General features: G+C 37.9%; 1 protein-coding gene across 1 annotated transcript in view; it reads left to right on the plus strand.

Moving 5' to 3' along the window:
• csf1r (colony stimulating factor 1 receptor) overlaps positions 1-23839 on the plus strand; it is a 41321-nt gene that overhangs the window by 15030 nt on the left and 2452 nt on the right. Inside the window, exons 2-20 of the mRNA NM_001008180.1 lie at positions 2772-3026; positions 4289-4567; positions 6414-6547; positions 6686-6854; positions 8126-8315; positions 10106-10221; positions 11480-11585; positions 12260-12417; positions 13309-13418; positions 15945-16071; positions 17453-17557; positions 18059-18169; positions 19290-19455; positions 19588-19661; positions 19756-19871; positions 19953-20075; positions 22735-22846; positions 23310-23409; positions 23653-23758. Coding sequence (NP_001008181.1) covers positions 2772-3026; positions 4289-4567; positions 6414-6547; positions 6686-6854; positions 8126-8315; positions 10106-10221; positions 11480-11585; positions 12260-12417; positions 13309-13418; positions 15945-16071; positions 17453-17557; positions 18059-18169; positions 19290-19455; positions 19588-19661; positions 19756-19871; positions 19953-20075; positions 22735-22846; positions 23310-23409; positions 23653-23758 — 2657 coding nt within the window. The remainder of the gene's footprint in view (positions 1-2771; positions 3027-4288; positions 4568-6413; positions 6548-6685; positions 6855-8125; positions 8316-10105; positions 10222-11479; positions 11586-12259; positions 12418-13308; positions 13419-15944; positions 16072-17452; positions 17558-18058; positions 18170-19289; positions 19456-19587; positions 19662-19755; positions 19872-19952; positions 20076-22734; positions 22847-23309; positions 23410-23652; positions 23759-23839) is intronic.

Raw genomic sequence — 23839 nt, forward strand, 5'->3', positions numbered from 1 at the left:
TTGGTTGTATTGTGGAAAAATGATTAGTACCTGAGCTCTGTTTGTCTCCCCGCAGTTCCTTATGTGGAAAATGTGTAATTTTGTATAAACAGACAATGGAAACGGTAGGGAGGAATTTTGATTTGCTTTTCCAGAAAAGGGTATATCCTATAAGTAAAAAGAGCAAACAACTTCCTAAAGTAGAGCAGAGTTATCAAACCAAAATATATTTCACCTTAACAAAATTTACCATTTTAATGCATCAAAAAAATTTGATATATAAGTGAAGATATATATATCTATAGGTAAGTAAACTGGGACAAAATGTAATGCAAAACCAGACAAAAAATCTGTTTTATAGAGGTAAACATCCCCTGTAAAATCTTAAGGACAGGCTTACTAAATCTGGGGAAGATTCTCAACCTTTCCCCCTGAATAATAAGATTTGCCTATATATTTATATATACAGGTATAGGAGCCGTTATCCAGAATGCTTGGGACCAAGGGTATACCGGATTAGGGGTATTTCTGTAATTTGGATCTTCATATCTTAAGTCTACTAAAAACATTAATTAAACCCAATAGGACTATTTTGCATCCAATAAGGATTAATTATATCTTAGTTGGGATCAAGTACAGGTACTGTTTTATTATTACAGAGAAAAGGGAATCATTTAACCATTACATAAACCCAATAGGGCTGTTCTGCCCCCAATAAGGGGTAATTATATCTTAGTTGGGATCAAGTACAGGTACTGTTTTATTATTACAGAGAAAAGGGAATTATTTAACCATTAAATAAACCCAATAGGGCTGTTCTGCCCCCAATAAGGGGTAATTATATCTTAGTTGGGATCAAGTACAGGTACTGTTTTATTATTACAGAGAAAAGGGAATCATTTAACCATTAAATAAACCCAATAGGGCTGTTCTGCCCCCAATAAGGATTAATTATATCTTAGTTAGGATCAAATACAAAGCACTGTTTTATTTTTACAGAGAAAAGGGAAATCAGTTTTAAAAATCTAAATTATTTGATTAAAATGGAGTCTATGGGAGACAGGCTTTCTGTAATTTGGAGCTTTCTGAGTATCGGGTTCCTGGATAATGGATCCCATATCTGTACCAAAATATCATATTGCATGAAATAACTGGGTGATCTGCCTCCTTTGATATTTCATGGTTCCCTTACTTTAATTTTGTTATTCCTATCAATTTCAATAGTAACCGCAAAATGTACTTCTATAAAATGTACTTCCGCATAACTGTATTTTATATAAATAGGCTTGCTACACTCTGAAAATAATCTTCATAAGAATTAGTGTAACAAACAAAACAGAAATAAAATAAAATAGATTTATATTTTTGCCCAAAAATGCAACAGAACTGCAACTGCAACAAATCTCAGTTTGAAACCTGCAGCAATACCTTGCAACGCCAAACTCTGGGAGCTGGAACAGCAACTTTCTGGTATTTTGGGGTCTTAGATGATCAAATAGAAATATTATTTTTTAACATTTAGGGGCAGATTTATTAATATTCTGATTTTCATGGTTTTAGAGGTTTTTGAAACCACCACTAATAAATGAATTACTAGTCATTTATTAAATGCTATGAAAACATGTGCCTTACAGCACAATTTCAACTGAATGGCCCCATATAGTAGAGCAAACGTAGTTTTGACCAGTGTAGGCCAATAGTGAATCATATTGAAATACATACAAAACCCATTCATTTTTTGGTGTTTCTGGACATTTAGGCCGATGGTACATGGGGCATACTTGTCATCAATGTATGTCAGCCAAAGGAGCAGAGCCAACTGTGGCCATTTGTTCTCATCATTTAGTTCAGTGGAATCCGACTATTACTAGTAGTGACAGGTTGATTTCAGACAGAAAACAAGAATTTGATCAAGTGGAGAATACAATGTGTGCAATAGGCCTTAACAGGGAAAAAAGATGGATTCTGGTTCACAGATGTAAATATATGTGTATATTTGTACCCGGGCAGTAACCAAATGCAACCTAGTGCTTTTATTGTCCTACCGGCTGATAATAAGCTAAGCACTGTCTGGTTGCTATGTGTTACTGCCCATGTGCAAATGTGTGCAACGTTAACAAATAATACCCCAGCAGTTTTGTCCTTTATCTCAATGTGCTGCTGTCTAGTTTTTTGCCCTATAGAATGGTTACATTTGATTGGTCAGATAGAATGGTGGTCCATTGTGGATAGGTGGACTGATGTTTTGCCAACCAACACTTACTGTGGGCCTTCTCACAGATGTAAGGATGGCCCCCTATAACTTCTGTTTCATTATTTTTCCGAATGAATGAAACACATAACATGAACTTACTACACTAGACATGTGAAGTGACTTTGCATGCTGGGATTCTGATGGCTTTTGAACCAAAAGTAACTGCTCATGTCCTCTTGGAAGAGAGGTTGGTCTCTGAGAATTTGTGTTGCATACCATGTCCAAACATATACAGAATACCCCAAAAAAAACAAACAAGCAATATTATATATATGTATATAGTTAAGCCCCTAAAGTTGGACAAACTTGTTTCTACTGGGACAACCACATTATTTTGAGTTAAAAACAGCAATAACTCAACAGTACCTGAAATGTTTGAGGATGTTTTGGCGTTTATTATCCTATTCTTACACATAAAAAAAGCTTTGTAATATTTAGATGTAATGAACTGAGTTTTTGTAACTGCAGTATTTCTGTAATTATAAAAAAAATATGTTTTATGATATTTTCATTATGAATGAATTTCTTCCATTGGCAGGCATGGCCACCCCTGTGATTAAGGAGGGAGGAGAGATAATTGTCAGTCCTGGGGATCGCGTTACTCTTACGTGCTCAGGCAATCAAACTGTAAAATGGGACATAAGGAAATCAACCAAATGGATTGTTAAGCAATCGGAAACCATTTCAGTGCTGGAAATAAAGTCAGCCACTTATAAGGAAACCAAAAGCTACAAGTGTGTTTACAATGACACCCGGTATTCTGGAATGGCATCGGTGCACTTATATGTCAAAGGTAAATATCAATCATTTTTGTCAACTGCACAAGCTTTTTCACCTTCCACCAATACTGTCAAGTTCTTTCAATGACTGCCCCACATGCTGGCAAAAGGGGCTATTTATTTAAGCTTACAGGTATAACAATGCTCAACATCTTTGTCCTTTTTACATTCACAGTCTAGGATGGTAATACTAATGGGGGGCTAACATTGAGTATCTGTATTGTATTTATAATAATATTGAAGAAGATTTCTCTCCCAAAGAGCTTACAATCTAGGGGAGTCTTATAGAAATAAATGGGTAAAACAAGGGGCAGATTTATAAAGGATTGGTGGATCCGCAGGCATTCAAACTCTGTGGAACCTATCTAAATGACCAATTCTATAATTATCAAATTAATTTCAAAAGTTATATTTCAGTTTTGATATTTAGAAATCATCAATAGTCTGGGATGTTAAATTCCATATATGAGATTATGCAGTGCAATTGTTTTTTAAAAAAATATCCATATCAATATTTTTTGAATTAACTATTTCTGCAAACATCAATTACTAAAATGCACTCAGTTTGAATAGGTATGTATGTACTGTATGTATAACTTTATTTATAAAGTGCTACAAGGACACGCAGCGCTGTACAATCTTACAATATACACAATTACACACAGGGAGGACAAGTGTCATAATAAATACAATACAATAAGGTCCAAATTCATCTCATGTGCTATAGAATGACAAAACTTTAAATCCTTGTGGGTTGATTGGAATCATCTATCTACAATGGTTTTTCAAAAATAAGACCCATAATCAATTGTGTATTGCAAAGGTAGGACACTTTTGAAGTCTTTCCTCTAAATAGAGCGGAGGTCCCCCAATCAGTGGCTCGTTAGTCAGCCCCTTGGATATTACTCCCAGTGGCCTCAGAGCAGCTGCTTATTTTTGAATTCCAGGCTTGGAGGCAAGTTTTGGTTGCATAAAAACCATTGTACTGCCAAAAAGAAGCCCCTGTAGGCTGCCAGTCCACATAGGGGCTAACAAATATCCAATTACAGCCCATATTTATTTTTGCTCCTTTTTACATTTGAATGTGGCTTATGGGTAAAAAATGTTGGGGATCCCTGCCATTGATGCTTGGATACAGGGCTTATGTGGGATTTCTTCTGATGAAAAATGGTAATAGGCCCAGACTGAGATTCAAAACAGGCCCCAGCATTTCAGATACACATGCCCAAAGGCATTAAACTATTAAACTAATCCTTTCTGGTATTTTCTTCACTAGACACAAGCTATAGCTGGAGCACCTTCTCAGGCACCGTGGTTAAAATGGAAGAAGGCAAAGATGTGGTTCTACCCTGCTTGATAACAGATCCATCTATCCCACGCGCTAACATTCAGCTGGAGTCCTCCTCATTAAACTCAGCCAACATATCATTTGATTATCATAAAGGCTTTACTATTCATGGGGTGCAGATGGAAAATGATGGAATGTATATCTGTAAAGCCACAGTGAATGGCCATGTGAGAAAGTCTCTAGAAATGAGGCTTTTTGTAATTGAAGGTTTGTTAAAACTTAAAATCTAAATTTATTTTACTACAGGGTAGAAAATAATCTATTGAATTTAGTTTTTTGAATTTCTTTGGCATAACATTGTGAGTATAACTGCCTATTTGCATGGGTATCACTGGTTAATACTCATGGCAAACTTTAGGTGTAACCATGTAGGTTTGATCTAATGTAATGGCTGGAGGCTGTTTTACTAATTCCAAAGTGAGTAGCCCTCTGTCTCTTAGAGATGAAGACACACAGAGCTACTAGTAGCAGCTACTTGTCACGCCTACTGAAATAGACAACTAGTGATGTGGTAATGGCAGATTCTGTTAATGCCTTTAAGAGGGGCCTGGATGAGTTCTTGAACAAGCAGAATATCCAAGGCTATTGTGATACTAATATCTACAATTAGTATTACTGGTTGTATATATAGTTTATGTATGTGAGTGTATAGATTGGTAGGTGTGGGTTGTGTGTGCTGGGTTTACTTGGATGGGTTGAACTTGATGGACTCTGGTCTTTTTTCAACCCTATGTAACTATGTTACTATGTAATTGTGTCTATGTGTGTTTTAGCAGAGGCAATTCAGAGGTATTGTCTATGGCAGGGGATTTTCTGGCGTTTCCAGCCATGACAAGTAGCTGCTACTAAATAGCTCTGTGTGTCTTCATCCTTAAGTTACAGCCCCCAGTGCTACTCACTCATAAATCCTAAGCTATATTGTTCTGTGCCTCTTTTACCCTCAAAAAGGTATTTGATGTTCTTGTGCAGTAGAAGTGTAGGAGAATATAAGATCTGATAGGAGATGCTTTACCTGCATTTGCTGTTGAGGATGGCTTCATAGAGCCCCACAAGGTAAATTGAGATTATTTAACTCTTCAGTTATTGTTCAATGAAATGGATAAATATTCATTGTGAGTCTAGTGCAGGCAAGTTCAAACACCTTTGGATGCCGACTTTAAGAAAGTTGTGATAAAAAATAGAAATGTTACACTGAGGAACTCACAAATCAGTGTAATCTGAGGTTCTACATTGGCTTCAAAACTAGAAGCCCATATCAGCCATGTAACATATAGCATTAATGGTCTGTTGGAGCCAAAATCTTGCTCTTATGACTAGACCCTGAGTACCCTGCCTTTTATAGAGCAACTTGATCTTCAGCTACTGGCCTATCAGTAATAAAGTCTATGAAGATTCTCATTCATCCAGGTCATGATATACAGTATCTAGAAGAATTAAGTCTAAAACAACTGGACTTTTCTGAGTTTTTCTTGAAAACGTTTCACCACTCATCCGAGTGGCTTCTTCAGTTCAAATGACTGGTAGGGAATTCCCCGGTATTTAAACTCTTGATGGTAGTACAGACACAGACATCCAATCACAATGGTTCCATTGAACTTGTTCAGTTAGGTGTTGGCTGAAACTGACAGGTGTAAGAAGGTATGATCCAGTCACAATGGTACCATGATCCTCATTGATGAAGGTGTTAATCCTTCAAAGTACATGACTGGAACTGTGAACTGTTGTGAAACCGCCGGGGTAAGGATGTCAAAGCGGCATTGTATGTTGGTGACAAGCGGTGTCTCAGGCCCCCTCCTCTGTTCAGGGATGGTTTTTCCAGATTTTTCAGTCATTTGAACTGAAGAAGCCACTCGGATGAGTGGTGAAACGTTTTCAAGAAAAACTCAGAAAAGTCCAGTTGTTTTAGACTTAATTCTTCTAGATACTATCAGTAATAAAGATCTTTTGGAAGCAGATTTATTGTGTCTTTTTTCGCTCTATGCTTTTTTTTCTCATATTACACTAGTACGCACTTTATATCATATGTGAATATTTCCTTTTGTATCCTTTATAGTGCCACGGTTACCTCCCAATGTTACTATGGAACCTCAAAATGACATTCGAATAAAAGGAGAAGCATTCAAAATCACCTGCAAAGCAACTGGTAAAGTGTTACCTGTACTCCGATGGGAAACCCCTGCAACAGATGTAAATACCTTCACTTACAGTCTATTTGAATAACAGAATACATTTATTATAGTGATAGTATTAGAGTAATAGTGACTAGAGACTATGATAGTTGACCTATATCAGTGTTACAAATATGTATTCTCTCATATTTTCAAGTATACAGTCACCAATACAACAAGGCTTACTCTGATGGACTGGACTACCACTTCCACCTTATATATCCATAAAGTGAACTTCACTGACAGCGGGAACTACACATGCATAGGATACTACCCATCATACGCATCACAACTGAAGAGAATTTCTACGTCTCTGCATGTGATAGGTAATGTTGTTCCTATATGACAAAACAGAGATTATGGAATAAGGTTATACAAATTGCAAAGTATTGAGCTGATCTAGAAACCCATATCAACCAATCAAAAGGTACATGTACTGGTCACCTGCTTGGGTGAAATTACGAAAGTAATACAGGTATGGGACCTCTTATCCAGAATGGTCATGGTTTTCTGGATAAGGGATTTCAATACCTTAAGTCTACAAAAAAATCATTTAAACATTAACTGAACCAGAGGCTGTTCACTGATTACATTTTTTGTGGGGGATTTACGTGTCCTTTAAAATGGATTCTGTGGGAGATGGCTTTCCAGTAATTTTGAATTTTTTGGATAATGGGTTTCTGTATAATGGATCCCATACCTGTATTAGCTCCAGTTGCCAATGTTAGTTATTATAAACTCTATTTGTGACTGGGAGAGTGTTTCTCTCTTCCACACACCCTTGTACTGTAAATTGTACGTACTGGAAAATTTGAATTTTATTCTAATATAAATCAGTGCCACAGAAAGCGCTGAGTTTCAGTCACAAGATTGAATTCTTCATTCAATTAAAAGAGAAAACTGGTCATCTAAAGATATTGTAATAGCCTCATATTTTACAACAGGGGATGCATTATTTATAATAATACACAAGTTTCAGTAAGTCAGGTGACAGTAATGACATCACTAAGCACCGATTATAACTGATGACATCAATAAACATAATTTATAAGGATATCAGATACCCACACATAAAAAACTGTATAATAAAAGTCCTTTAAAAATTAAACATGAAACCCAGCTGGAACTGGAGCTGTCAATCATATATTGCCTGCCCCGCCTCTGTGGTTGAGAGGCGGGGCAGGCAATATATGATTGACATCTCAGATTTTTAATTACAATCACTTTAACTTTTCATTCAGCACTTCCTAGATATCATCTAGATGGAAAATGCATACGATTTTGGGGTTATACAAAGCTTGCCTTAATAAGTGTTCACAAAATGGCACCTGCCTGCCTGCTGTGACTGTAAATTCCAAGACCGAAGGGAAAAAAAATAAATAATTTATATAGTATAGGTAAAGTTTATTTTGCTCAACTAACATGACAGAAAAGAATTTGGAATTATTTCTTAGGGTGACAGGTCCCCTTTAAGACAATTGCTTTGGATTTGGGGTATTGAAAAGCAAATTCAATTATAAGTCCTGAATAGCTAAATTCAACTGATTGAAGGATCTCTAAATAGCTGCTGTTTTTTCCTTCTTTCTGTCCCCTATAGAGGAAGGCTATGTACGCCTCACTACGTTAGGTAACAACAGGATAACGCTAAGAGCTGGAGAAAGTACCAACATAACGATCCTTATTGATGCATATCCAAGTCAGTTGTCCTGGGCTTGGATACATGAGAACCATGGAAACCAATCAAATGTGTCCTCACAAGCAGTGGTGAAACCGGATGGGCATTACAGGTCTGACTCACTACTACATCTCATTGTCTTCGAATTAAAACCCATTGATATGATATGAATATAGGCAGCATCTGTGGCTCTCGCAGTATCAGCCTAATCCGTGGGCAGATGCAGTTTTTGAGTGACTTACTGAATTTCATTGAACAAACATCCATTTCTGCTCATATTGAAACATTTATACAATCTGAGGACAAGATGTTCAGGATTAGAATCAATATGGAGAATAATGTTGTAAAATATAAGGTTATTAGAAGTCACCAAGGAGTTCTGTGATTATATAAAGGCAACACAACTGGAAGCTTTTATAAGTCACAAAACATTAAAGTGATTCTAATAGTTTTTTTTTATAATATGGGTTTCAGTAAATCATGGGACACATGACATCACCAAGCAGAGTAATGGGAACCAATTGGCATCACTCAGCATAGTCTATAACTCATGATATCACCACCAATATTTGTATCAGAAAACCCCAAGGCAGCTTTAATATGCAATGGGGTTCCCACAAACTTCTGATAGCTAGGGTCAGAAAGTGAACCCCTCTTCACGTTTATGGTTGAGTGTTGAATAATAGTTTTGGGTAAGAGTTAAAGACCTAGGGGCTGATTTACTAACCCACGAATCCGACCCGAATTGGAAAAGTTCCGACTTGAAAACGAACATTTTGCGACTTTTTCGTATGTTTTGCGATTTTTTCGGATTCTGTACGAATTTTTCGTTACCAATACGATTTTTGCGTAAAAACGCGAGTTTTTCGTAGCCATTACGAAAGTTGCGTAAAAAGTTGCGCATTTTTCGTAGCGTTAAAACTTACGCGAAAAGTTGCGCATTTTTCGTAGCGTTAAAACTTAACGCTACGAAAAATGCGCAACTTTTCGCGTAAGTTTTAACGCTACGAAAAATGCGCAACTTTTTACGCAACTTTCGTAATGGATAGGAAAACTCGCGTTTTTACGCAAAAATCGTATTGGTAACGAAAAATTCGTAAAGAATCCGAAAAAATCGCAAAACATACGAAAAAATCGCAAAATACCGATCATTACGAAAAAAACGCAATCGGACTCCATTCGACCCGTTCGTGGGTAAGTAAATCAGCCCCCTAGAATCACTGGGGCTAATTTAGAAACACTGGGCAAATTTGCACCTGGGCAGTAAACCATAGCAACCAATCAGTGATTAGCTTTTCTTAGCCTGCTGCAGGTAGAACAATGAAAACAAACATCTGATGGGTTTGCATGGGTAACACCCTATCTCCAAATTTGCTTATTGTTTATTAATAACCTCACTACAGAGAAGAGCAGGTCTGCAGGTCACTGACTTTATTGTCAAGGACATCATTAGTCTAGAAAGGCAGCACCTTATGTTTTTGGCTTTTGTTCCAATCCAAGGCCACCACAGTCCTAATAGTCGAGATCATTGCCACCATTAGCTCCCTATCTTGTTTTCTGTTGATTCACAGTGTGTTCTATGTCAGTTACTTGAGCTTAGGGACCAAATCACAAAATAACCCCCTAAGCTTAGTTTTCAACAGCTGCCCAGATCACACTGAGCATGTGCAGTGTCATTGACTCTAAAGACAGCCTAACATGCTCAGAAAATTGGGAGCTGCTATGGTCAGCTTTGAAGACATGTGTCATAGACTACTAAATCTCTCTGTTCGTACAGTAAATTCAGCATCTCTAGCTATATTCCTTTTTAACATAGTTACATTGAATATAAAGTGAAATATAAAATGGAATTCACTGCAAAAAAAAAGACATTTTATCCGAGTTTTTCGTTGTTTATTTCAGGAATGTGACTATCTTGCAGCTAAATCGGATATTGGAATATGAAGAAGGCTCCTATACCTTCACCGCACAGAATGCAAGAGCTAACGCCTCTTTGGCTTTCAAAATAGTCTTGAACCGTAAGTTCTAGAGATTTTCTTATTGGAATAATTCTTTGGCTTATGTATAGCAAGGTATGCAATTCTGGAGTAAAAAGAGCTTAACAAAAATCATGTATGTATTATGGTAGTATTTTTTTATCCGTGAATTTGTAATACCAACTCTGATGTATATAAAATAGTAGTGTAAATTTTAGGCAATAAAGAATAAACACACCATTAAAAATAGTGCAATTAATTCTTTACAACTTTTTTTATTTTTATGTATGCCGTGCTCAAGCATAAATAACATAGTAATATAGTAAGCTTATAGTGAGGGCTCTAAATGAATCATTCTTCACTGATCATAACATTGATTTCCAAATCCAAACTCAGAAAATGTTATCTACAATGTCCTTGCGATGTTCTACCATAATGTGCAATTTTGAAACATGATGCAGAATTGCACCTGCACTTGTGGTCATAAATTACCGCAGGGATCCCCAACCTTTTTTTTACTAATCAGCCATTCAAGCATGAAAAAAGTTATTTGGGGGTGTCAAATAAGTGATTGGCTGTGATTGGCTATTTGGTAGCCCCATGGGGACTGCTAGCCTGCAGGAGGCTCTGTTTGGAGTAAAACTGTGTCTCTGTGCTTCCAAAACTTGCCTCCAAGCCAGAAATGTAAAAATGGACTCCTAACCTGAGGTCATTGGGAGCAACATTGAAGGGGGTGGTGAACACTAGCCACTGGTTGGAGATCACTGCTCTACAGCATCTCAGCGTAGAAATCTAACGCTAATGTTGCAGGATTCCATACTTGGATTTCTGTAGGGCTTGTTCCCCCAAAATTCTGGACACAATTTTCCGCTCTATGAAGGGAAATGCCAAGAGAGGACTCTATACCTCATAACTAGTGATGAGCTAATCTGTCCTATTTCTGCAGAAAATTAGCGAAACGTAACTTTTTTAACACACCTGAATTTTTTGATGCGCCTAATTTGCCATGACGGTGCCTGTTTTGGACACAACCGAGCCCAATTTGACGCCACTTCGTGAAAAAATTGGCTGATGCCAAAATGCAGAATTTCACTGTGAATCCATGCCTGGTGAACTCATAACCTACCCTTTCACTATTACTGCATGCCATTTTATACCTCACGTGAAATAGAGACACAGTAGATAGGGTTGTGGCATTGTAGTACTGGGGTTTGCATTTGGACACCGCTTTAGGTTTTTTATGGCATATTTAAGTGGACAATGTATGAAAGCTTTAATCTGATTTTTATCTGTGTTGCAGGCCCACCTGTGGTTAATAAAATGTGGTCAATTAATAATACTTATACTTGCACAGCATCTGGATATCCATTACCCAAAATTGAATGGTCTAAGTGTTCCGAAAATAAGTGAGTAGCCCTGTATCCGCTTCTGGCTCGCTGCACACATTAAATTCCTCAGAGCATGGCACAACAACAACTGTACTTATTAGCAAAAGTGCCTAGTGGCCAGAAAAGGTGATGGCACTATGTCGTACACTGGATGTCAATGTTATTATATACTGTAGGAAAGAAAAAAACAGATAGGAAGGCTGGTGTCTTTAAGTGATTTTCCACAAAATATGGCAACCCCATACCTTAATAGTGGGCACAGTAGGCAACAATTTTAGTCTGGGTAATATCACTTCTGTAGACATTCACCCAGTTTATTGGACAGAAATATATTGTCCTTGCTGCCATAAGAAATCTTGAATTCCCAAACAACTAAATGATCGCCCCTTTCCTTTAACTAAAACAGAAGGCCTTTCTAAAGCACCAGTGGAGACTACAGTAGATATTACCTTACCTGCCAGCTAGCAGTAGGACCAGGGGATGCCCATGTGGCAGGCCCAACGGCAGAGAAACACTGAGGGATGGGGCCCAGAAACTGCTGTCCAGGTGTCCCTCCAGGCCTTAATATCACAAAAGAAAATGCTATACAATATGTGGCTTATGTTCTAGCAGATTGAGCCCAAACCATGAATGTCATAGTCTAACACTAGTAATAACACTAGTATTAATTACTGTCTGTTCTTTTTTCCCAGAATTTGCCATGAAAATATAAAGCAACCTATGACAAATTATAACATTATAGTAGAAAGTCATTTAACAGTCACGCAGAACATCACATCCATTGTCTGCAAGGCTTTTAACTCGGTAGGAGAGGACTCTAGGGAAATGGAATTACCACGGACATTTGAAAGTAAGTTGGACATGTGGTCTCTGCTGAAATTCTAAACACCGAGAGAATCTTAGAGTTCCCCATAAGGCACTGCAACTTTAAAAAGCTGATGGACCCAGGGCAAAAAGTTAATTGTTGGGCCCCTGAAGGCAAATTTATGGATGGACTGCCATCGTGCTAATGCTAAAGTAGGGTTGTATGTGAGAAAAATACAAAAGTTCCTATTAGACACATTTTTAAGCAACCAAACAAATACCAATTTACAAGGAAACAACTGCAAAAATCTTCCAGGGGGTATCAAAGTAAAAGTAGTAAAAGCTGATGGGGTGGGGGTGTACCTGCAGACCCCCCGGTACAGGCCCTGCCATTGCTGCAGAGTCTGATATATGGTGGTTAATCTCTCATTATTATTATTTAGTAAAATATTGGTTCAGGGACTGGTCCAGTTGCCATTTTTGAGTCACAAATGCATGTGAACCAAGTTCCAGATTTTATTTTGTGTTTCTTTGGATCAACTAAATGTTTTCTAGGATTTACTTGTGCAAAAGGGTGAACTTGGTGAACATGTTGCATTTTTCATAGCAATTAAATTGCAGTTGCCCCTAATAAGAATTGGTATTTAGCTTTAGTGCCCAATGGCCTTTTGGGACAATAGTTGAGCCGTACCCAATTCCACCTAAATATGTTTACTATGCAGTTGTCAAAGTCCCTTTGTTGTTGTCTGAGTAGTGCAAGGCCAGTGCATTCTTGGCTTCCATGACTCTGCATTCATAATACTTAATCAAGAACTTGAACTTGTGTACTAGAATATAGTGTATGGTTATCTTTAGCCTTAACCCATTTCTATTTTTGTCACTTATGTCAATTTATGGTGTCAATTCACAATTGTAATATGCTCCATTTTATTTCCAGCGAGCCGTCCAGACCAGGAAAAATTATTTACACCTATTGTGATATCATCTCTGATTCTAGCAGGAATATTTATTGTGTTGTCAGCCTTCCTGTATTACAAATACCAGCAGGTATGTCTGTGTTGGTTGTGTAAAATATGTAATCTTACCCATCACTCTGCTCTAGTGGGATTGTCCAGTCAGAAAATATCATCATATCTATTATGGCAGGGATGTCCAGTCTGGTGCATTCTAGCTGCTGAAAAACTACAACTTCTAGCATCATTCAACAGTTGGTCTAACGTGTGGGCTTATTTTGTGGGCTTATTTATATAAATGCTTATGCTTTGAATTTCATGCCAGCAACAAGATTCAAAAATGTTGGGACAGGGGCAACAAAAGCCTGAAAAAGTTGTGTAATGCTTAAAAGGAAAAACACACTTGGTATAGCACTGCAGCAATTGGCAACAGGTCAGTGATATGATTGGGTATAAAAAAGCAGGGTACACAGCAAATATTACAACCATTTAGTAAAACTGCCAAGAATTTGGGGATTTCATCAGGGTTTGGGGGGTGGCCTGGGGGTGCAGGTGCCCCTGCCGGCCGCGTCCCCTAAGCCCCCTCCCAGGGGCCCCCTAACCCCCACAGGGTCCCCCACCCAATGTCCTCCCCTAAGCGTACGTAAATTTAACGCGTCAGGGGAGGAACGGTCGGGCACAGGGAGCATCGGCAAGGGTCGGGTCTGGGCCGCCGGGGGCCCAACGGGGTTTTCCCCGTGTCCCGGTGGCCCAGTCCGACCCTGGATTTCATCACCTACAGTACATAGTATCATTAAACAATTTACAGAGAAATCTCTGTACTCACTACATTAAAGGGATTGTTTGCCTTTGAGTTCATTTTTAGTATGATGAGCAGTATTTGTATTTTAGTATGATGCGCAGACAATTTGCAATGGGTCTTTACTTTTTATATTTGTATTTTTTTTTTGTTCAGCAGCTATCCAGTTTGCTGGGCTTCAAATGACCTTGGCAACCAGAGAGTGCTTTAAATGAAAGACTGGAATATAAATAGGAGAGGGCCTGAGTAGAAACATAAGTCATAAAAGTAACAATAACAATAAAATTGTAGCCTCACAGAGCAATAGTTTTTGGGCTGCTGGGGACAGGTAAGAGGAAGGTAAATAATTAAAAAAAAAACTATTAAAAAAATAATGAAGACCAATTGAAAAGTGGCTTACAGTTGACCATTCTGTAACATACTAAAAGTTAAAAACAGACAGGATTTTGTAATGTAAATCACTGCATAGTATTAGGAATACTTCCTAAAATCAAGTCTGTGACACAGTTCATTGCTGAACCCAAAATGCAAGTTAAAGCTCTATGCTTCAAAGAAGAAACCATATAAACATGATCCAGGAACATTGCTTCCATCTCTGTGCCCAAGCTTATAGGGATAAGTAGCAGTAGGTGCCTAATATATAGGAATACAAAAGTCTTTATTATTGAAGTAAAAGCATCAAAGAAACATAATGGGCTCAACCCCATAACATACCCTGCTCGGCTGAGGGCCACGAAACACGTCACGCTGAGCAGGTTATGCTTTGGCGGTTGAGCCTCTTATGTTTCTTTGATGCTTTTACTTCAATAATAAAGATTTTTGTATTTTTAAATCGACTGGCTGTTGCTCCATGCTTGGGACTAATACCCCCATCCGGGGGCAGTGCATGTGTAGCGCGCCAGCGAGTCCACCAGTGAGTGCTCCTGTATACATTTTTCTTGCTGAAGCCTAATATATAGGGACAAACAAGAGACATGGGTGTTGGAAAGGTTACTACCAGCTAAAATAGGGATTTGTAGTACTAGATACGTCCCTAATAGGGGGAAATGAGAAAAAATAACTTTTGTTATTTCATGTTGTTGTTTTACTGGCGCAGATATAGGGAAGGAAAAGATGCATGTCTAGCTAGGCAGGAAATTGCTGCTACTCTTATGAAATCTCAGCTTAGCCTGTCTATATTAAGGAATGCAGACGTTAGGGAAAAAAAAGAATAAGAAAATAGGAACAGAAAAAGAGGTGTGATAATAGTCAACTAAATCAACTAAATGAAACTAAACACAGTATAACCAGCACAGGCAATGGGTTTGAGAAAATATGTTGAGCTTAGTATACATCTTTTTTTGCAATAAGTAGAAATTAAACAAATAGGGAAAGGCAAATTATCTTACTTTTATACAGTACATTTCAGTAGAAGCTGCCATATTGCTTGCTGTGGCCAAACATTTCTCCAAAGTCGCCACTGCAGATACCTTAATTTAATAACCACTAGGAGATCTGTTTACTTGAGAAAATATATTTACATATTTAGTAAGGTGCAAATGTGTGTTCCGCTCAACTATATAACAAGCCAACAATTTTGTACAGTCAGTTTTTTATAAATAAATATACACACACACAGATACGAGTATATCTGAAAATTGTTTGATATTTTTTTCAAGCTCAGAAGATCAGAAATGCATATACATAGAATGTAGTGCAGATAGAATAATAAGTCCAACCATCTGATTGGCTGAGTGTTAGGGCGTGGCTAAACTTGCCCATGTTTGTGAATGACCCTTTGGAATAATTGTTAAATACATTCACATGTGCTTTGTTTTCAAGAAACCAAAATATGAAATCCGCTGGCAGATCATTCAGCCTGCAGAAGGTAACAATTACACATGCATCGACCCAACTCAGCTCCCATACAATGATAAATGGGAGTTTCCAAGGACCAACTTGCAATTTGGTAGGTCATTTCATAGCCATGGGGAGATCCTCTTTAATGGGTTACTGTTTTTAAACAAAATGTTAGGTACCCCTAAATTGCTTACTTGATACCCCAAGCCCTTTGAACCCCTTTAAATAAGAAAAAAAACTTGAATTCCTCAAATTTGTGAGTTTACAAACTCGAAAAAAAACTTGAAAAACTGGAATTGAAAATATGGCTTGATATTTCCTAGTACAACTCCCACTGAATTCTACAGAAACTTGAAAGCTTTTAGATGCCAAAGTTCTAAATTAATAAAATCTAAATTAATAAAATCGGACATTTGAGTTTTTTAGCCATAATTCGAATTTTGGGAGTTTTAGTGGAAAAAACTTGAATCGTGAAAACAAATTTGAACATTGGTAAATCACCCCCCATATTTCATTTGAGAGACCTAGGGGCACATTCATTAAAACACGAGTTCGAATCCCGAATGGGAAAAATTCGGATTGGATACGATTATTTCTGAGGATCGCAAATATCACGAAAATGCTTACGAAAAAATCATATTAGTCACGATAATATCGTATTGGCGATCCGAAAGTCATGAAATTTTCGTACCAAGCGATTGTAAACAGCGGCAGAACCTTTCCAAATTTTTTGCGCAAGCGTACAAAAACGTTGTGCAGGCGTACGAAAAAGTCGGCGAAAATACGCTCGGAGCGTTCGTGTCTTAATAAATCTCCCCCCTAGGGTCACATACCAGTCCAAACTCATTGAGAAATCTTTTTAATCACCTGGTGTCCTGGGTTCACCTATCATGGTACAAATGATCAACTTTGGTATCACATTTACCTTCTTGATCACTTTGGTATCATATTTGGTACATTTAACACCTAGGGGCAGATTTACTTTTTCGTCGTCGTCTCGATTTTTAGTATTTGTTGGGACTTTTTCATCCCCGGCGCAACTTTATCATATTTTGCGCAACTAATTCGTCACCGTCGCGATTTTTTCGTATTGAGCAATAGTAAACGGCGGAAAAACCAATCCAATTTTTTCGCTATGGCGACGAAAAAGTTGCGGAAAATATACGAAAAAGTCGCGACGGCGACAAAGAAGTCGCAAAAATACTGATCATTATGAAAAAACGCATTCGGACGCCTTCGGACCGTTCGTGGATTAGTAAATCTCCCCCCTAGTCTCATTTAAATCTTATTCCATAGTTGATTAAAACGCAATAAACTCATATTTAAGAAAATAAATATATAAAGGATGGTATAAATGTTAGTGACATATGGCAATCCCCCAGCATTCAGCTTCCCTTGATCAGTATGAAAGAGCTACTTCTGCAGAGGAGGTCTCTTGGGAGGAGACTGATGGAGGAATAAAAGACTGACATTTTACGGCTTCTTTACAGGAAAGACCCTGGGAGCAGGAGCCTTCGGGAAGGTGATGGAAGCTACTGCTGTTGGCCTGGGAAATGAAGATTCGGCAGTCACGGTCGCTGTGAAGATGCTTAAACGTAAGCCATGTGCTCCATAGCCATAAGCCTCTTGTATTTATTAGATATACGGATCTGAAATTCATATTAATTGCTGAGTTTGTAATAGGTACTGGCTATATGAGCTGTTACAGTATATACTAAATATTGTCTGCCAATTAGAGGTGACATTTAAAACAAAATGGCAGTATTCTATAACTTTCATAATTCTCATTTAGGATGCAAAGGGAAAGGCCATCTAACAATTATGTAAAGTTAGCACCAAGGGAAGAATGACACTCTGGGCACCCAAGATAATGCCAGTTGTAACATATGCTCTTTAACCCAACAGCCTGTATATACAGTACCTATACAGACCTATCTATACACTTATATATATATAAGTTGATCACAAAAGCCTTGGATATTATGCTTGCTCAGAAAATTATCTAAGCTACTCTTATAAAAATTAACAGAATTTGCCATCACAATATTACCAGTAGCTGTTGTGTAACTAATGGAGCCTTGTTGTTTACCCTTTAGCCAGTGCCCATACAGATGAGGTGGAAGCTTTAATGTCAGAACTGAAAATTCTGAGTCATCTTGGCAACCATAAGAATATTGTCAACCTGCTTGGCGCTTGCACACATGGAGGTAAGATAATATTAATTAGGTTAGGGGCCAGGGTTGTTTTCAGGTACCAATGGGCCTTGTATAGGTGCCCATAAAAATAGCATACACATTTCAATTGCACTCATGTATATGTTGTACCTCCATAGGTGAACAGGTAAGTGAAAGTGGTGGTGTTCGAGCCATGCAAAGGGAAACTGCAGCTCTACATTTCTACTAAGTGTGTCCAACAATAAGCATATCATTTTCAACCCCCAACCCTGTACCAGGAATTAGTCTTTATTAGTGATGGTGCCCAATGGCTTTCCATAGGAAAGCTTTTGTCTGTGTGAGGCTGTCTCCTCAACCTTATTTATTTGTTTGTAGAACCACACGGTGACTCTACCTAAGCTGATCAGAAAACCCTACACTACACTGATGAGCCCCCAAGAAGGGCGAAACCGGTCTGTAGTTGGGAATCTGATCAACTATTGTCCTGGCTTCAGCTTCAAACACAGTGGGTGAGCTGTAGCCTATAGGATAAACCCATGTAAATGGGATTTTTTTAAGAGTCTGGAATTCATTCCCAGAATTCCTTTTGTTTGCTTTTGTCTGTGTGAGGCAGTCTCCTCAACCGTATTTATTTGTAAAGCATAAAACTGTGAAGTCTCTTGCAAGCAACAGTTTTGCCCTGCTTTATGCCTATCGCTAGAACAGGGTTTTGTTCCAGTGTTCAAAGTTTCCAGGGGTCATTTATTAAGGAGGGGACAAAGGGGTACAAAATTGCACCGCTCAATGGTCAGTTGGAGAACAATTGGGGGTTTTCAGTGCACCCAGTGCTTTGTACATGGCACCTAAAGGGGACCTGTCACCCTAATAAATAATTCCATATCTTTTTCTATCATGTTCATTGAGCAAAATAAATTATATAACTACAGGATTCTGATTCTGAAACAATATAATATTAGTGAACAGTGTAACTGTGATAGAAGAACTTCGCAAAGTCAATAATTCCATTGTCATTTTGAAATGTTTTATGAAAATTGCGTTAGTAACAAAAGTCTAAAGAGCTCTAATCTAAAATAAGGTAAAATAACGAAATCATGGAATGATAGTATTTCTTTAATACCCAAGCAAGTAATGGCACAGAATTTTGCCTTTTCAGGCCCGATTCTCGTGATCACAGAGTACTGTCACTATGGAGACCTGCTGAACTTCTTGCGGAAGAAAGCACAAATCATGAATGAAATGTTTAGTGCATCCCTGGAAGAACAGAGCAGTACATCAAGCGATTACAAAAATATGACTATTGAGCATAAGTATATAAAAAGGTAAATACACTTAGTTGTCTAGGTTCGGTGTATGACAAACACCTTGGGTTGAGATATATATTTATTAAATATTTATACAAATGTATGCACTCATTACATCAGTATCTAACCTGCACTTTCTTTGCATTTCAGTGACAGTGGCTTCCTAAGCAAGGGCACGGACAGTTATGTTGAAATGAAACCGGTCTCCTCTCTCTCAAGTCAAGGTATGTATTTCACAAACAAGATGGCGGCCAATTAACACCCTGGGAAATTGGCACTGAATGAAGGCACAACTAAAGGGACGTTTTTCCTCTCCAGGGGATTCCCTCATTGATGAAAAAGATACTGATGACATGTTGCCCTTAGACCTTTATGACCTTCTGAGTTTTTCATTTCAAGTCTCCCAAGGAATGTCCTTTTTGTCAGCTAAGAATGTAAGTAACTGACATCTACTTTTTCCCCTAAAATTCCATAAACTCAACATTCTAATCAATGTTCTGTTTTGTTGGATGTAGTGTATTCACCGTGATGTTGCTGCCAGGAATGTACTGGTGTCCCACGGACGTGTTGTCAAAATCTGTGACTTTGGTTTGGCCAGGGATATAGAGAATGATTCAAATTATGTTGTTAAAGGCAATGTAAGTATAATGGCCGTACAAAATATATTGTTTCTTTTAAACGTGTTTTGAATAATCTAATCCAAGCTTGTTCTAGCTGTGCTGGGCAGTCTGATTACTCCACAACCATAACTGCGAACATACCATGTGTTCTAAAAGGTCCCTTTCTTTATGTCAACACTGGCCTATATGGAGGGGGGGAGAGGTATTTTTTCTTAATGACCACCCTGTGACCCATACAATGAAGAGCAAAAATAGCTGACCAGCACAACGAGTGTAATGTAAGCGGGGCTTAGCCTCTGCGTGTTTATTCAAAAAATAGCAGCAACGTTTCAGGGGCGTACCCCTTCGTCAGGCGCTGTGCAGGTCAACTATTTTTGCTCTTCATTGTATGGGTCACAGGGTGGTCATTAAGAAAAAATACCTCACCCCCCTCCATATATTCCAAATGACCACCCTGTGAATAAACACAAGCCCCACTTACATTACACTTGTTGTGCCACTCAACTATATTTTGCTGTACTGTGCTGGGAGTACAGACTCTCTGGGCTGTACACCGAGTAAGGATTGTTGGAGGAGGTAAGGGTGTGCTGGGTGAACTTTCTTTGTTGTACAATACAATGAAGAATCATTAGAAAATTTAGAGAGAGTGCCTGTTATAACACCAATATGATTCTATTAGCTGAAATGCTAATTATTCAACTAGTTTTTCAAAAGATCTACTATATGTCCCCTCCTGTAGCACGTTGTTAGATAATACAATAATTGCCAGAGTGGCGCAGCCCAAATGTCTTTTTTAACTTGAAATGTAAAGGTTTAGACACTGGCATGGGGGTACACCAGCTCCATATTTAAAGATCACCACCTTAGTTCCCCGCCAAAAAATAATCTAGAACCGATATTTTGGGGGGGATTTCTGTCCAAGTTAGGTCTAGGACTTTGTCCCAGTTTTTCTTCTTATCTAGGCTTTCTTGATCTGTCTCTTTTTTTCTCCTGAGTATATTCTAGTTTCTACTACAGTTTCCACTGTTTTGTTATGAGTGCACATTTTTCTGGGTGAGATTCTCTGATTCTGCCCCTCGGCCATCTTTCTTTATTCTGTATGTGGCAAAAATGTCCTTGACAATTTAAGCCACGCGATAAGAGAATTAATGAAACACCTAACCCAGGCTCTGAAACTCCCAAATGCAAGAGGGTTTCTCTACATAACAGCAGTGCCATATTTCCATAGAACCTTTTCCCTCTTTCTATTAATCTTTCAAATTTCTGAGATTTTTTCTTTTTGTAATTGGCATGTTGGCCATTGATTAAAAACATGTAATATACTGTTATCCAGAATGCTTGGGACCTGGGGTTTTTCCAGATAATGGGTCTTTCCGTAATTTGGATCTTAATGCCAAAAGTCTTTTTGAAAATCATTTAAATATTAAATAAACCCAATAAGATTGTTTTGCCTCCAATAAGTTTTAAATTTTTCTTAGTTGGCAGCAAGGTACAGGGATAGGATCCATTATCCAGAATGCTCGGGACCAAGGGTATTCCGGATAAGGGGTCTTTCCGTAACTTGGATCTTCATACCTTAAGACTACTAAAAAATCAATAAAACATTAATTAACCCCAATAGGATTGTTTTGCCTACAATAAGGATTAATTATATCTTAGTTGGGATCAAGTACAGGTACTGTTTTATTATTACAGAGAAAAGGGAATCATTTAACCATTAAATAAACCCAATAGGGCTGTTCTGCCCCCAATAAGGGGTAATTATATCTTAGTTGGGATCAAGTACAGGTACTGTTTTATTATTACAGAGAAAAGGGAATCATTTAACCATTAAATAAATCCAATAGGGCTGTTCTGCCCCCAATAAAGGGTAATTATATCTTAGTTGGGATCAAGTACAGGTACTGTTTTATTATTACAGAGAAAAGGAAATCATTTAACCATTAAATAAACCCAATAGGACTGTTTTGCCCCCAATAAGGGGTAATTATATCTTAGTTGGGATCAAGTACAGGTACTGTTTTATTATTACAGAGAAAAGGGAATCATTTAACCATGAAATAAACCCAATAGGGCTGTTCTGCCCCCAATAAGGATTAATTATATCTTAGTTGGGATCAAGTACAAGGTACTGTTTTATGACTACAAAGAAAAAGGAAATCAGTTTTAAAATTCTGAATTATTTGATTGAAATGGAGTCTATGGGAGACAGGCTTTCCGTAATTTGGAGCTTTCTGCATAATGGGTTTCCGGATAACGGATCCCATACCTGTACTGAGTTTTTCTTTTTTTTTTAACTTATTTACACGCCAGTTACCTGACTATTCAACACAAGCAACATGGTTGTTTTTGTAGTGATAACCCTGTGTATTACTGCAGGGCTTTTACTTATCTACTGTGTGGCCACATCTTCAATATATTGCATTGACCAGGATCCACCCATTCAATATCAGATCAATTGTTTCCACTGGAGCTTAATGTACAGAATACATTTACATGACCTATGGCATAGAAATGATTAAAAGTGCAGGAAAATCGATGGAAATTGGTGGCTTTCTCCATTTTTTCTTCAACTTTCTACAAATGCAGCTTTGACAAAAATGTATACTGATATTTTTGAGATGGGGAATGTAGAAAATTGTGTGTATACAGAAACCTTATTTGCCTGTACTTTTAGGCTCGTCTGCCAGTAAAATGGATGGCCCCTGAGAGCATATTCGACTGTGTCTACACAGTGCAAAGTGATGTGTGGTCCTATGGAATCCTTCTGTGGGAGATGTTCTCACTTGGTGAGTTAGCCTGACATTAGGACACTGTATAAGCACCATTCTTAACTTCAAGTATTCCTAATTAGCTCTACATAAAGAAAGAGAGAATTATTGTAACATAAGACAGCGAATTTATTGAAATATGTGGCATCTAGCAGTTTTATTATAACTTTTTTTACATGATGAAGATCCAGTTCCCACTTGGGTGATCATCCTGGAGTTTCATCTAGAAAGTATATGCTTTCATATCTGGTGATAACCCCCCAACTATATCCTTCAGTTATTAAAAACATCTGAATTCAGCTAGGATCTTTATCCACTGTGGCTTTAAAACAAATAGAGCCCCAACCATGATAGAGATGCTGCTCGAACCATTACACATAAGTGACTATAAACTTTTTTAAGAGTTTTCAGGAGGTCCTATAACTATACCGATTCATATAATTCTTTGATAATTTAAGATCAATGTTTTGGGGGTTTTTAGGCAGAAGTCCCTATCCTGGCATCATGGTTAATCGCAAGTTTTACAAGATGATCAAAGAAGGGTACAAGATGGACTGCCCTGATTATGCTCCATTGGAAATGTAAGTGTGAAGCATTTTGAATTGTTAGTGTCTGCATATGGGCTATCAAACCAGTATCCACCGACTTTTAGAAGACAGTGCTATACAGTTGGGAATGGGTAACATGAGGGTCTACAGATGTTCAGCTAAAACGTTCATGACCTACTAATCAAACAACAGTAGGATGACACAGGTTGCCAAATCCTGGTTTACAGAATTATATTTACAGGAATTAAGTAATGAGAAAGGTGTTTTCAATTTTAGATATCGCATCATGAAGACTTGTTGGGATCTGGAGCCCACTCAGCGCCCGACCTTTAACCAGATCAGCACACTCATCAGCAAGCAAATTAATATACTTAACAATCAGGTGAGGCTCTGCATTTCAAGAAATAACTCAACAATCATTTTAACCATCCCTATCCAACTGGGACAGTCCTGATTCACAGAG

This window comes from Xenopus tropicalis, chromosome 3 (genome assembly GCF_000004195.4).
Source record: "Xenopus tropicalis strain Nigerian chromosome 3, UCB_Xtro_10.0, whole genome shotgun sequence".
Taxonomy (NCBI): Eukaryota; Metazoa; Chordata; class Amphibia; order Anura; family Pipidae; genus Xenopus; species Xenopus tropicalis.